The sequence below is a fragment of the Triticum urartu genome, chromosome 3A, assembly GCF_056163025.1.
Source record: "Triticum urartu cultivar PI428250 chromosome 3A, HENAU_Tu73, whole genome shotgun sequence".
Classification (NCBI taxonomy): Eukaryota; Viridiplantae; Streptophyta; class Magnoliopsida; order Poales; family Poaceae; genus Triticum; species Triticum urartu.
Window position 1 is genome coordinate 655,853,152 of NC_141875.1, and position 13,800 is coordinate 655,866,951.

At 42.3% G+C, this 13,800-nt stretch overlaps 1 protein-coding gene across 1 annotated transcript; it reads left to right on the forward strand.

Annotated features, from left to right (window-relative positions):
* The first annotated feature begins 5,867 nt into the window (after nt 1-5,867).
* On the forward strand, nt 5,868-13,513 carry LOC125547131 (Putative eukaryotic LigT). The gene is made up of 11 exons (XM_048711133.2): nt 5,868-5,905; nt 5,991-6,070; nt 6,170-6,237; nt 6,984-7,251; nt 8,012-8,124; nt 8,203-8,268; nt 8,540-8,609; nt 8,949-8,969; nt 12,662-12,729; nt 13,200-13,237; nt 13,327-13,513. Exons 1-11 carry the CDS (start codon nt 5,883-5,885, stop codon nt 13,511-13,513), a joined length of 1,002 nt encoding a protein of 333 aa, XP_048567090.1. The 5' UTR covers nt 5,868-5,882.
* The last annotated feature ends 287 nt before the right edge of the window (nt 13,514-13,800 follow it).

Consider the following 13,800-nt stretch of genomic DNA (forward strand, 5'->3'; position numbering starts at 1 on the left):
TCGTGGAAATCAAGCCCGTAATAGAACATCAAACCCCTAACAAAGGGATCCAGAGTGAGGCCTAGTCCTCGGAGGAAGTGGGAGATGAACACGGCGTCTTCATTGGGTTCAGGAGTAGGGACGACCTGCCCTCGGGCAGGCAGCCGATGCGAGACTTCGGCGGTCAAGTATCTTGCCTCCCTCAACTTCTTGATATCCTCTTCCGTGACGGAGGAGGGCATCCACTGGCCCTGGAGGCTGGATCCGGACATGATTGAAGGTCCGAAGCACCTGACCTGGGCTTTGGGTGTTAGAACTCGAGGCGGGGGAAGGATTCGATTGAGAACGGGAGGAAAAAAGTAAAAGCCTTGTCCCTTTATAAAGAGGGTGAATATCAAGCGTCCTCCTCGTGGCCGTTTGGTACTTGCCTAAAATCTAGGAGTCCTAGGCACGGTTGGGTTACCCACACCCGTATTGATGAGAATCCTGTAATAAGGGGGACACGATCTCTGCTTTGACAAGACGTGTCAAGAAACTGCCTCGCGTTATGTGCGGGGCTAGTTAAAGGAAACGGTCCGAATAATCACCGGGCCATGGCATAATGTCATGTTGCCAAAACGTGTCAGCAGATTAGATTTGTGGAAATATTATTCTCTCTACGGTGGTATGTGGAACTTATTTTGCAGGGTCGGACACTATCCTTGTATTCAAATTCTTCCATGGTGTATTCGGAGGAGGAACCCGCCTTGCAATGCCGAAGACAACACTGCGCGCCGGACTCATCGTCATTGAAGCCTGGTTCAGGGGCTACTGAGGGAGTCCTGGATTAGGGGGTCTCCGGACAGCCGGACTATATCCTTTGGCCGGACTGTTGGACTATGAAGATACAAGATTGAAGACTTCGTCTCGTGTCCGGATGGGACTCTACTTGGCGTGGAAGGCAAGCTAGGCAGTACGGATATGGATATCTCCTCCTTTGTAACCGACATTGTGTAACCCTAGCCCCCTCCGGTGTCTATATAAACCGGAGGGTTTTAGTCCGTAGGACAACAGACAATCATACCATAGGCTAGCTTCTAGGGTTTAGCCTCTCCAATCTCTTGGTAGAACAACTCTTGTAATACTCATATCATCAAGAATAAATCAAGGAGGACGTAGGGTTTTACCTCCATCAAGAGGGCCCGAACCTGGGTAAAACATCGTGTCCCCTGCCTCCTGTTACCATCCGCCTTAGACGCACAGTTCGGGACCCCCTACCCGAGATCCGCCTGTTTTGACACCGACACCTCCCTTGGTGCGTCGGCCTAGGGGGGAGTCCAACTCCCACACCTAGTAGGATTCGCTCCCCCTCCCCGCCCCCGAAAAGGAAAGGGGGCGCCACCTCCACTTGGGCCTTTATGGCCCAAGTCTCCTATCCCCTCTTGGCCTTCTAAGGCCCTATTGATATTTAATTAATATATATATAATACCTTAAACATTTTCATAGCATTATATATATAATTTAACATCACCAGAAACATTTTCCATCTATATATAATTAATCGGAATACCCAGTATTACCCGATATTCACCGAAACCCTTCTGGTGACCCCGGAACCTCTCGAAATTATTGCGGATATTAATGAAACTTATTTCATAAATATATTCTTATCACTCCCGTTCCACTAATACTCAACAGATCATGATTACCTTAAGCTTGTGACCCTGTAGGTTCGGTAAAGCATAGACATGAACGAAACTCCTTCGGTCAATGACCGATAGCGGAATCGTGGACATCAATATCGGTCCCTATGATTACACGAATGATATTCGAGTGAACCTTCGGTTATCATGTGGCGTTCCCTTCGATTCGCGATACTTTACAAAACCCGTCGTGCATCAGTATCCTCCTGGGTCATCACCATGCCCACTATACTGTTGCTCCCGTAACCGGTTTTGTTCTTCTTTCTTGTTGACGTGTTCCGACATCCCCCTGACGTGTCACCTGTGTATGGCCACATGATACGTCTCCAACGTATCTATAATTTTTTATTGTTCCATGCTATTATATTATCTGTTTTGGATGTTTTATATGCATTAGTATGCTATTTTATATTATTTTCGGGACTAACTTATTAACCTAGAGTCCAGTGTGAGTTTCTGTTTTTTCCCTGTTTTTGAGTTACGCAGAAAAGGAATACCAAATGGAGTCCAAATGGAATGAAACGTTCGCGATGATTTTTCTTGGACCAGAAGACACACCAGAGACTTGGAGATCAAGTCGGAAGAGCCACGAGGCGGCCACAAGAACGGAGGGCGCGCCTAGGGGGTAGGGCACGCCCCCCAACCTTGTGGGCCCCTCGCGACTCCCCTGACCTAATTCCTTCGCCTATATATTCACATATATTCCCAAACCACCACAAGTATCTACGAAAAGGCTTTTTCACCGCCGCAACCTTCTGTACCCATGATATCCCATCTAGGGACCTTTTCTGGCACCCTGCTGGAGGGGATTTGATTACGAGGGCTTCTACATCAACTCCATTGCCCTTCCGATGAAGCGTGAGTAGTTTACCTCAGACCTACAGTGTAACATCCCAATTTTCAATTTGGATGTTAATCATTAGGTCATCATATGCATCCAAGACTTGAGCATTTTGAATTTGTTTTATTTGAAAATTTTGATCCTAGAAGCCTTAAGCAACTCAAGGACCAATTGAGAGAGTTGGAGGTTTTCATAAAAATCCATTTTTAAAGTTTTCAAAATTGATAATTGGATCAAAGTCGTTTTATTCAAATTATTTTTCCAATTATTTCAATTTAAATAAATGAGAGAAGATAATATGACTCCATCAAAACAGCTAGGAAATATTGGAAATTTCATTTTGAATAAAAATATATTTACTTGAATTTTATTTGCAATTTTATTCAGTTGAATTTTATTAAATTAGGGAAAATGTGCATTTTTAAAAGTTGCATTTAGCCCAGAAAAATGTTCACTTTGTCCTAAATATTAGGAGAGGACGGTGAAAATTGTTTATGGAATTTTAGGATTTTTATTTTATTTTATTTGCATTTTTCTTCGTGAAGCAATTATTTAAAAAAAATCCGGACCGAACTGGGCCGAAGGCCCAGCCGGCCCAAGCCGAGCCACCGCCTCCCTCGAGCCGTGCTTGAGGCGGACTCGTCGGAGTCTGGCGCCGCTACGCCCCGCGCCGCCCCTTCCCCAAGTCGGACGCCGCCCTGAACACATCTTTATAAGGACGAGGCCCCGGCCTCTCCTCCTCCATCGCTCGCCGCCGTAGCCCACCTCCCACTGCAAATCGCGCCTCCGCCGCCCGCTGTAGCCGCCGCCCGCCGCCGCTGCTGCCGAGCCGTGCCGCCCGCCGCTCGCTGCCGCGCCGCAAGCCGCTGCCGCCGCCGCAAGAGCTCGCCACCGCCCCGGAGCCCCGCCGCCGGAGCCCGACGGCGCCGCTAGTTTTTCTCGCCTGGATCGGTATAAACCGCAACAACCCGACCCGGTTTTTTTAGTTTCGGTTTTTTCTTTTAGATCGGTTTACTTTATTAGGTTAGTTAGCGAACGTCATTTGTTTAGATCTGTTAGTGAACGTTTTCGTTCGTTAGTTTCTGTTAGCGAACGTTCGTTCGTTAGATTTTTCCTTTTTCAGTTTATTTTCGGCCAAGGACCTCTCCGTAATTATTTTTGTCGCAGATTAGTCCCTGATATTTAAACCCTCACTACTTTTTGCTCGTTTATCCAAATCCAATGAAACCAACACCAAATTCTTCATTACGATCTCCTATGTTCAAATAACCAACTTAAGCATGTTTTTCAAAATTTAAAATTTGGTTTCAAATAGATTTGAATTTGAATTTTTTTGTTCGTAACATGAGTTTCGTATCTCTGATTTGATCGATTCTTTTTGCAAATCGAAGTTCTTCACTTGTACTTTTTGTTAGATCTTTTTATTTGGGTTTTACCCTTGCATCTTATGTTTGAGTGCTTATGTATGCTATTGTTTGTTTACGATAGAGTACCCGGAGTGCAAAGCTTGCTACTACGAATCTCTAGGGTTTTCCAGTCATCAGCAAGGCAAGTAACACTTTGATCATATCCCTTTATTACCCAGTTTTTATGCATTAGTTTCAACCCTCAAACCTTGCATGAGTAGGATTGTGAACATGTGGTTATGGTTAAGTAGTTGATGAGGTAGGAACCTATTATCCTTTTATCCACCCCAGGAATATACGTTATGCTCATTACCGCTTTGTTATGCTCATAGACGGGGATTGGTATGTGAGATTCATGCAAGTTGTGAGAGATAATAACTAAGGGAAACTTAAGGTGGCTACTTTAATACACATCTGGGTGGGTTGGTTGCGGGCACCTGGGGAATCCAGTGTTGTTCTAGGAGATCCCGGGGTACCTGTGTAATCATCCTATGGAATGCCACCCAGGCTCAAAGGGATCATAAGATTGTTCATGATAGAAACTTCCGTGTGCAGCCACATGCCATTATGGGCTCTGGCATAGTTGAGTAAGTTGTGGGAAACCTTTCCATGATGGGCTAGCAGATGTAGGGGATTGTAGGTGTACCGGCCTATCTATCGGTTAAGGGGACCTCTTCGGAAAGACTGTGTCTTGATCATCCATTTCTCAAACATCATGTAGTGCGAGAAATCCAACGGAGGAGATCAAGTCTTGTGGGGAAAAGTGCACAAACCTCTGCAGAGTGTACAAACTAATCATGATTAGCCGTGTCCCCGGTTATGGACATCTTGAGTATCTGGTACTTGAATTATTGTTTGATATCATCACTTTACTTAATGAAGTTGTTGGGTTACTAATATTATTTTGGGATTGAGTTGGGGGTACCTTCTCAATAATGACATAAACTGGTAGTTAAATAAATCTATTCCTTTGTTGTAGGAAAAAATTGGCTTTATGCAAATGTTAACCTTAGAGCCTCCACCAGCCAAATGCGCATGTAGTGATAGCTGTTATTTTGTTCATTGCTCTATAGTGTTATCTTGCCAGCATATTCCATGTGCTGACCTACACGGCTGCAACGTATCATGTTGCAGAATTTTCAGACGAAGAGTAAGGTGTGATAGGTCGTTGTCATGCACTCAGTTTTGCCGTGGAGTTGAATGGACTCATTTATCTATGATGATTCCCTAGTTATCTTATTTAGATGGCCTTCAGCCATATTATTGTAATAAGTACTCTATTTGAGACACTCGATGTAATAAGTGTGTGATTGAACTCTGTTATAAATCCTCGAGTACTGTGTGTGTCAACAATACCGATCCAGGGATGACACTTAAGCACAGAGACTACGGTCCATTGGGATTGGGTCGCTACATATGCATCTTTTTATCCTCGATGGCAACAATACAATATGTGCCTTACTACCACTACTGTCACTGGGAAAGGACACTGCAAGATTGAACCCAAAGCTAAGCACTTCTTCCATTGCAAGAAAAACCAATCTAGTTGGCCAAACAAAACCGATAGTTTGAAGAGAATTACAAAGATATCAAATCATGCATATAAGAATTCAGAGAAGATTCGAATAATATTCATAGATAAGCTGATCATAAATCCACAATTCATCATATCTTGGCAAACACACTGCAAAAGAATATTACATCGGATAGATCTCCAAGAATATCGAGGAGAACATGGTATTGAGAATCAAAAAGAGAGAAGAAGCCATCTAGCTACTAACTATGGACCCAAGGTAATGGGAGAAAAATATTCCTCTTCTCTTGAGGTATGCTACACAGATTGCTTCAACCATTTTGTTTTCAGCCAAGCTCTTTTTTACCCCTTCAGGCTTGATATGTGTGTGATCTTTGTAAGCAGTCTCCAAATACTGTTCACAGATTCAATTGTTCTTTTCCAGGTAGATGTTCCTCTAATGCGTTTTCTCAAAGGAAAAGGGTATTGATCTCATACTTGCAATTATTTATTGCGGATAATGCTTGACCTTCATCTGTTAGTGTAATTTGTATTCTTTGGTGTTTAGTGGATCTGTGCAGAAGCAGATTGAACAAGAGACTGGAGTTAAAATCATTTTCCCATCTGCAAAGGAGGAAACACTTGTTGGTAAAAATATCCCCATCTTTCTTTCTGAAATTATGTTCAATAAGGTAGCTATTATTAGTTATTTTCAGAGCTAAATAAGTTATTTTTTAAAAAATACAGCCCTCGAAGGCAAAAGTGCTGAAAGTATTAGAAAAGCATCAGAGAGGATTTCAAAGATCCTTGGAGAGGTAGATATCCAACGCACTGCTTTGACAAATGATTACTGTATGCTTAGGTCTTTACTGAATCACTGGCACTGTATGTGTTTATCTTTGCTACCATACTGTTGAAGTATCATAACTGGTTATAGTTTGGTTTCACTTTCCATCTTCATCTGGTTCATCACACTAAAATTCTTATCGATACCTTGCATTATCTATTTACGCAAATCACAAGCCAGCTTACTTAACAAATATAAGTTCATTGAGTTAAAACTAACTTGGCGACTCTGTAATGTATCAAAGTGCATGTGCAAAATGCTAGAATCACATAGCTCCTATATCTGTTGCAGAAGTGCCAGTGTCAGTCACCAAACACATCTTATAGAAGTGACATTGTTACTGTATTTTTTTCTCGAAAAGGAGATATGAGCCCTGGCCTTTGCATCAAGCGATGCACACATCCATTTATTATTGTTGTTGCTGTCATCATCTTCCTTACATAGAGTTCGCAACATCAATACCAGAAGGAATATTTGTATGATTGTCTGCTCATTTACTTTCCAAATTTTGTGAAAGTAGTACCCCATTGGGGTAATTGAAGTGTCTATCACGAGGACATGTTTTTTACATTTGTCGTGTTCCTTATTTATTTCGTCGAGACCACTGGGTTGGCCATGAAACCCTCGCTTTAACTTTAGTGTCAGACTTCTTAATCTCTCTAGCTGAGTGCGGCCCTATACTGAATTTGTGCCCGTATGTTTTACATGATTCAGGCTGTTCAAAGTCCAATGCTAGATTACTCGCATTTCATATCACTTCCGTTGGCCATCCACCCGGCTCTTGTCGAGAAGCTAAATAACTTCCAGAGGTCGACCCTCGGGGCGTCTGCATCTAATGTGGATAGTGATAAGGATGAAAGCCTAAGCGAAGGTTCTATGGAAGAAATTGATGAAGCAGCGAACCCTAGTGTTTCAGTCAAGCTGCCAGTCAAAGAAGAAAATTCTGTCATAGTGAAAATGGATAATAAGGGCTCCCAACCAGGTCTAAAGCTTTGCTCATTTTGTTTTTCAAGTGTAGCATGTTCCATCTTTGAGTTCTATAACAGTCAATACTATCAACTTATGTTCTTGATAAGTAGGAATGGTCAATAGAACATACGTAACCTCGTTGCAGATTGAAGAAGAATGACCTAAATGGCCTATATATAATATGAAGTTCTGTGACACTCCATGTTTGGGGATATGAAATTGTGGAACAGCAAAAGAAGAAACAAATATAGCCATTTTCCCCTAGTTAATTACAACATACTAAGCAATCAATATAGAGGTCCATTGTGTTTACGACGAAAGCAAGATATCAATATGTGATGTCATTTTAGCTTAATGTTGGTATCAAGTATATTTTATGAATTTATGTGTCTGAGGTTGTTTTGTTTATATTGACTGCCATGCCACATTTTTTGTTTCGATCCTGATAGCTTATTAGCTCCAAAGTGTGATGCTGATGTCAGGAAACCTAGCAGCTCACTGTTTTATAATGAGATGCTGCAGAAGCTTAGGCAAATTGAAAAAAAGGGAAGATATTAGAAATATAATATATTTTAAGTTAAAAATTCTGGAATTCTGAAAAAAAAGTACAACTAGTAGAAATATCTAGAAACTGTGCTATTTTGTACTCTTATTATTATTTACTAGTGCTACACTGGTGACGCTACATGTTATTAGTATTGTTCTATGTATTTCGAAATTACAATGTTATGTGTATATTCAGGCATTGAACTGCTCTTTTTAATCACCTGCAGAGTTCAGCATTGACAAGTCGATATTCATAAAACCCAAAACGTTTCACCTAACGGTTCTTATGTTGAAGTTGTGGAACAAGGATCGTATTTCTCAGGCTTCTGAAGTCCTCCAGGTATTACCATTTCTGATATGATGCGATTTTATTGGATGACAATATGAAGAAATTTAATTCACTTCCTTTTCAATGCAGTCAATATCTTCCCAGGTAAATGAAGCTTTGGAAAACCGACCTATCTCTATACAACTTAAGGGTCTGGTAAGTTTCCTTTAGAGCCGGAAATATTTTGTCATCGAATACTTGCCTTTTGTATCTGGATCGGAATTTGATTTATAGATGACTAGTAAGCGGGTTAAGTCCGAGCCAAAGAACAAAGCATTTCGTACTACAGCACTGCACCACAGTACTCTACATGGTTATTGAATAGGAAAGCGACGTCTGAAACACAATATTACATTCAAGTATGAATTATTTTTGGATACTTCTGCATTTTCTGGGGATTCACATCACCTTAATGCTGCAATTTCAGACATGCATGAAAGGCTCACCAGCTAGGGCCCGTGTTGTATATGCTCCAGTACTTGAAATTGGTGCTGCTGGCAACTCTGGAAGCATCGAAATTCAGTCGTCTTTCAACGCCAACAGCCGTCGGTGGATCGGGTGCTCGCCTGTTGCAGAGACGATGCTGTGCTGTGGCGTTGCAAGCTGCCTGCGGACAGTAGAACCCACATCGACTCATGGCTTCATGCCTTCCTTCCCTGACCTGATTATTGTTTAGGTGTTGTGCTCTCTGGCACTCTACGGAGTCGCCCCAAAACCTCTTGCTGTAACGAACTGGGGGCTTTGCCCGTTTCTGTGATCAATATATTCAGGTGGGGGAAGCTCTCCCCCCCCCCCCCCCCCCCCGGGTGAAAATTCAAAAAAAAATGGTGGAGAAGGGCGCCTTGTTCGAGCTTGCAGTATCCTTTGGAATGTTATATAGCTAATAAGCAATATGCATGTAGTATGTATTGTCAGATCTTTTAAATTTCCTCAGTAGCAGTTTGCGCATTACCTATCTTGGCATGTGATTATATGGCTAAGCAATGATCAAATTAATCTAGCACCTAAAAAATCACTTTGATTCAAACAACCGCAACCATGACGTATTTTGACGGCAGATGGTCGTTTATGTTCAATACCATCATCGAAAGCTTGGATCTCAGAGAGATAGAGCTCTCGGGTAGGAAATTCACTTGGGCTAACTCGTTACCGGTACCGACTTTTGAGAAGCTTAACCGTGTTTTAGCTAGTGTCGAATGGGAACAGAAGTTTCCCTTGGTAACTGTGCAGGCATTGACACGAGGTGTCTCAGATCACACACCGTTACTAGTCGACTCGGGTCTTCAAACACATGTGGGTAACAAGAATATTTTCTCGTTTGAACTTGCATGGTTTGAAAGAGAAGGGTTCCTCGAGTTGTTAGCTCGGGAGTGGGCTAAAGACTCAGGAGGAAGGTCGCCCATTGAGCGATGGCAATGCAAGATTCGTCATCTCCGAAGGTTCCTTCGGGGATGGGCTAAGCATACGCAAGGGATTTATAAGGCGGAGAAGGAAAGACTTCTTCTACTTATTCAGAACCTTGAAGTTAAAGCTGAAACTTCTATCCTAGATACCAGTGAGTTGGAAACTAAGATGGAGGCGGAGTTGTGGCTGAAAAAGCTTCTCCGCGAGGAGGAATTGAAGTGGGCGTTGCGAGCTAAGGTTCGCAAAATCGTACAAGGCGAGGATAACACTCAATTCTTTCATATGATAGCTAATGGAAAGCATCGTAAAAAGAGAATTTTCCAATTAGAACAAGACGAAGGGATGATAGTTGGTCAAGACAATCTGAAAGTCTACATTACCAACTATTATAAGCAGTTGTTTGGACCTCCGGAAGAGAATTTTGTGTCTTTAGATGAGTCTACGGTTGAGGATGTTCCTCAACTTGAGAATGACGAGAATGAGATTTTGACAGCTCCCTTTAAGGAGAAAGAGGTGTTTGAGGCCATTGCACAAATGGAAAATAATAAGGCTCCAGGACCAGATGGGTTTTCGGCGGAGTTTTATAAAAAGTGCTGGCATTTCACTAAGGGGGACTTGATGCCGATGTTTCAGGAGTTTTTTGCGGGGCAGCTTCAGTTGTTTAAGCTGAATTTTGGAACGATAACTCTTCTTCCTAAGAAGACAGAGGCAGTTCGCATTGAGCAGTTCAGGCCTATTTTGTTTGTTTAATGTTAGTTTCAAAATCTTCACCAAGGTCGGGACGAACAAACTTACGCGGATTGCGCACTCTGTAGTTCATCCGTCCCAGACTGCTTTCATGCCTGATAGAAATATCCTTGAAGGGGTTGTTGTCTTGTATGAAACGCTCCATGAGATTCACTCAAGAAAACTAGATGGCGTTGTTTTTAAAGTGGATTTTAAAAAAGCATATGATAAAGTTAAATGGCCTTTCCTTCAACAAGCTTTGCGTATGAAAGGATTTGATCCGGCCTGGAGAAACCAGATTGAATCCTTTACGCAAAAAGGGAGTGTAGGGATTAAAGTGAATGACGACATAGGTCACTATTTTCAGACACACAAAGGGTTAAGGCAAGGAGATCCTATGTCACCCATCCTATTCAACATAGTGGTTGATATGCTGACTATTTTAATAGGACGGGCTAAGGATGCGAGGCAGGTAGGTGGCCTTGTTCTGCATCTAGTTGACAGAGGTATTTCCATCCTTCAGTATTGCTGATGATACTATCATCTTTATGGAGCACGACTTGGCGAAAGCAACATGAAGCTTCTGTTATGCTTATTTAAACAATTGTCCGGGCTCAAAATTAACTTCCACAAGAGCGAATTGTTTTGTTTTGGAAGAGCTAATGATGACCAGGAGGCTTATAAACAATTGTTCGGTTGTGAATTGGGCACGTTACCGTTCATGTACTTAGGTATACCCATTCATCATCGTAAGCTGACTAACAAAGAGTGGAAATGCATCGAAGATCATTTTGAAAATAAACTGAGTTGTTAGAAAGGGAAGCTCATGTCATACGGAGGACGATTAATTTTGATTAATTCGGTCCTTACCAGTATGCCTATGTTTCTCCTATCCTTTTTCCAGGTCCCGGTGGGTGTCAGGAAAAGGTTAGACTTTTATCGATCTCGATTCTTTTGGCAGAGTGATGAGTTTAAACGAAAGTATAGGTTTGCTAAGTGGGATATAATCTGTAGGCCGAAGGACCAAGGGGGCCTAGGAATTGAAAATCTGGAAGTCAAAAACATATGTCTCCTTAGCAAGTGGCTATTTAAACTTTCGTCAGAGACAGAGGCTACTTGGGAACAGATTCTGCATAATAAGTATCTTCATGCTAAAACCTTGGCCCAGGTGACTGTGAGGCCCTCTGACTCACCTTTCTGGAAAGGCTTGATGAGAGTTAAACAACTCTTTTTCAACAAGACAAGATTCATAGTCGGGAATGGAGCTAATACGAGGTTCTGGGAGGATACGTGGCTTGGGGAGTCCCCCCTTGCACTTCAATATCCTACTCTGTACAACATTGTTCAACTTAGAGAAGCCTACGTTGCAACCGTTTTACAATCCACTCCCCTCAATATTAGTTTTCGGAGGACGCTAGTTGGAAATCGTTGGGAGGCCTGGCTTCATCTTGTAAGACGTTTGATGGATGTACAGCTGTCCCAGCAACCAGATCAGTTGTATTGGAAACTTACTAAGAACGGTGTGTTCTCGGTCAAATCCATGTATCTGGATGTCATAAACTCTAGCGTCATTCCTTCCTCCATGTACGTTTGGAAAGTAAAGGTACCCTTGCGAATCAAAGTGTTTATGTGGTTTGTGCATAAACAAGTCATTTTGACTAAGGATAATCTGGCAAAACGCAACTGGGTGGGTTCTGCTAGATGTAGTTTTTGTGACCATAACGAAAATATCAAACATCTCTTTCTTGATTGTCCGTTGGCTAAGATTCTGTGGCGGTCGATTCATATTGCGTTTAATATTAATCCGCCCACCTCTATCAACATGTTATTTGGAACGTGGCTTGATGGGGTTGATTCCGATACAGCGAGGCACATTCGTGTTGGCGTTTGTGCTTTATTTTGGGCAGTCTGGAACTGCAGTAATGATTTAGTTTTTAATAGATCAGCGAACATTCACTTTTTGCAGGTTGTCTTCAGGGCCACGGCGTTCATCCGTATGTGGTCGCTACTCACTCCGACGGAGACCAGGGAGCGTTTGGTTACTGCGTCTACCCAATGGGAGATGGTAGCTCGGGATATTTTCAACCGGTTTGGATGGCGGTCATGTAATAGGATAGGCATGTAGTGCTCCTATTTTATTTGCCAGCCGGTTGTGGATTTTAGTCTTAGCTCTTTTGAGCTTTTGTTTATTTTCACACTTCGAGACTTGGAGACTTGTTGCTGGATTATCGTTTTAATAATATGAGCCGTATGCATCTATCTGATGCAGAGGCTGGGGTAAAACCCCTTTTCGAAAGAAAAAAAAGTAGTTTGCGCATTACCTACCATTGTCAGTAACTCAGCATTCACTATTACTATCATAGAATTGAGCTATATTTCTGGGATGTGGGATGTTGTTCCTTTACTTCTCTTCCATCAGAGGTAATAACTGACGCCTTCGTCAAGTCAGGCCTGGTTCTTGAAAGGGATGCCAGACAAGAATTGAGGGTGAGTACAGCTGTATAACTGGAATTAGTTTTCTATCGCTCTCTGCCAATTTACTATACATTTCACAGCATATATAATTAAGCTGATGATCAGTTATTCGGATTTTGGTTGTAAATTTTGTCCACCAAAACTTACTGAAATTGCAGATTGTTTCATGTAAACTCTAGCCATACATGTGTGTCATTGTGTGACATCACACCGAACATTCTATGGTGAAATTGATGATCAGTCTTTTATCGCTAAGATGTTCTATCCTGATCAATTTAGGCTGTCTGCTGGTCACTTCTATGGTGTCAGAGTTCAGTTTGAGTGTTCTGGGATAAATGTTACACGTATTACAGTTAACTTCTGTTGCATATCTATTTGCTTAAATAATTGTTGATATTTTTATGTATCCGTTATTTAATTAAATCCAATAATCCTTTATGTGATTCTTGGTGCTAAAATTACCTTTTGTTTTCAAACCGCAGTTGCATGCATCCATAATGAATGTGCGCCACAGGAAGAGGTGAGAGCAACAAACCATTGCCTGGCATCCTGTGTGATGTTCTGTCCATATACAGTTTGTCTCACCTTGCCTACATTCTTTCACTGCAGCAAGAAATCGAACCGAAGAAACGATTCGTTCGATGCTCGGAATATATTCAGACAATATGGGGAACAGGACTGGGGCGAGTACCCAGTACCTGCGGTGCACCTATCTCAGAGGTTCAAGTTCGACGAGGATGGATACTACCATTGCTGTTGCTCGATCCCCTTGCCCGAGGTGGCTCAGACGGAGTGAGCCCCGTGTGTTTCGACACATCACAGTATTCAATCTTGACGCAGTATCTTATGCCCTTAAGATCGGTACCGGGTCTTTTTTGCCGTCATGGAATCTGTAGTTTGGTCGCGTGGCTTTGCTTCTGTTGTGGACATTGTGCACGGTAACGAGTGCTACGCAGGCTATGTTAACTCATAGACGATCTGGGATCACTGGTCTAGTGCCCTCAGAGCTGCTTTTCTCTCAATCCGTTTTGTTCCCTTGACATGGTCCTTGCTTTCTGCCTCGCAAATGGCCAAACGAAACGA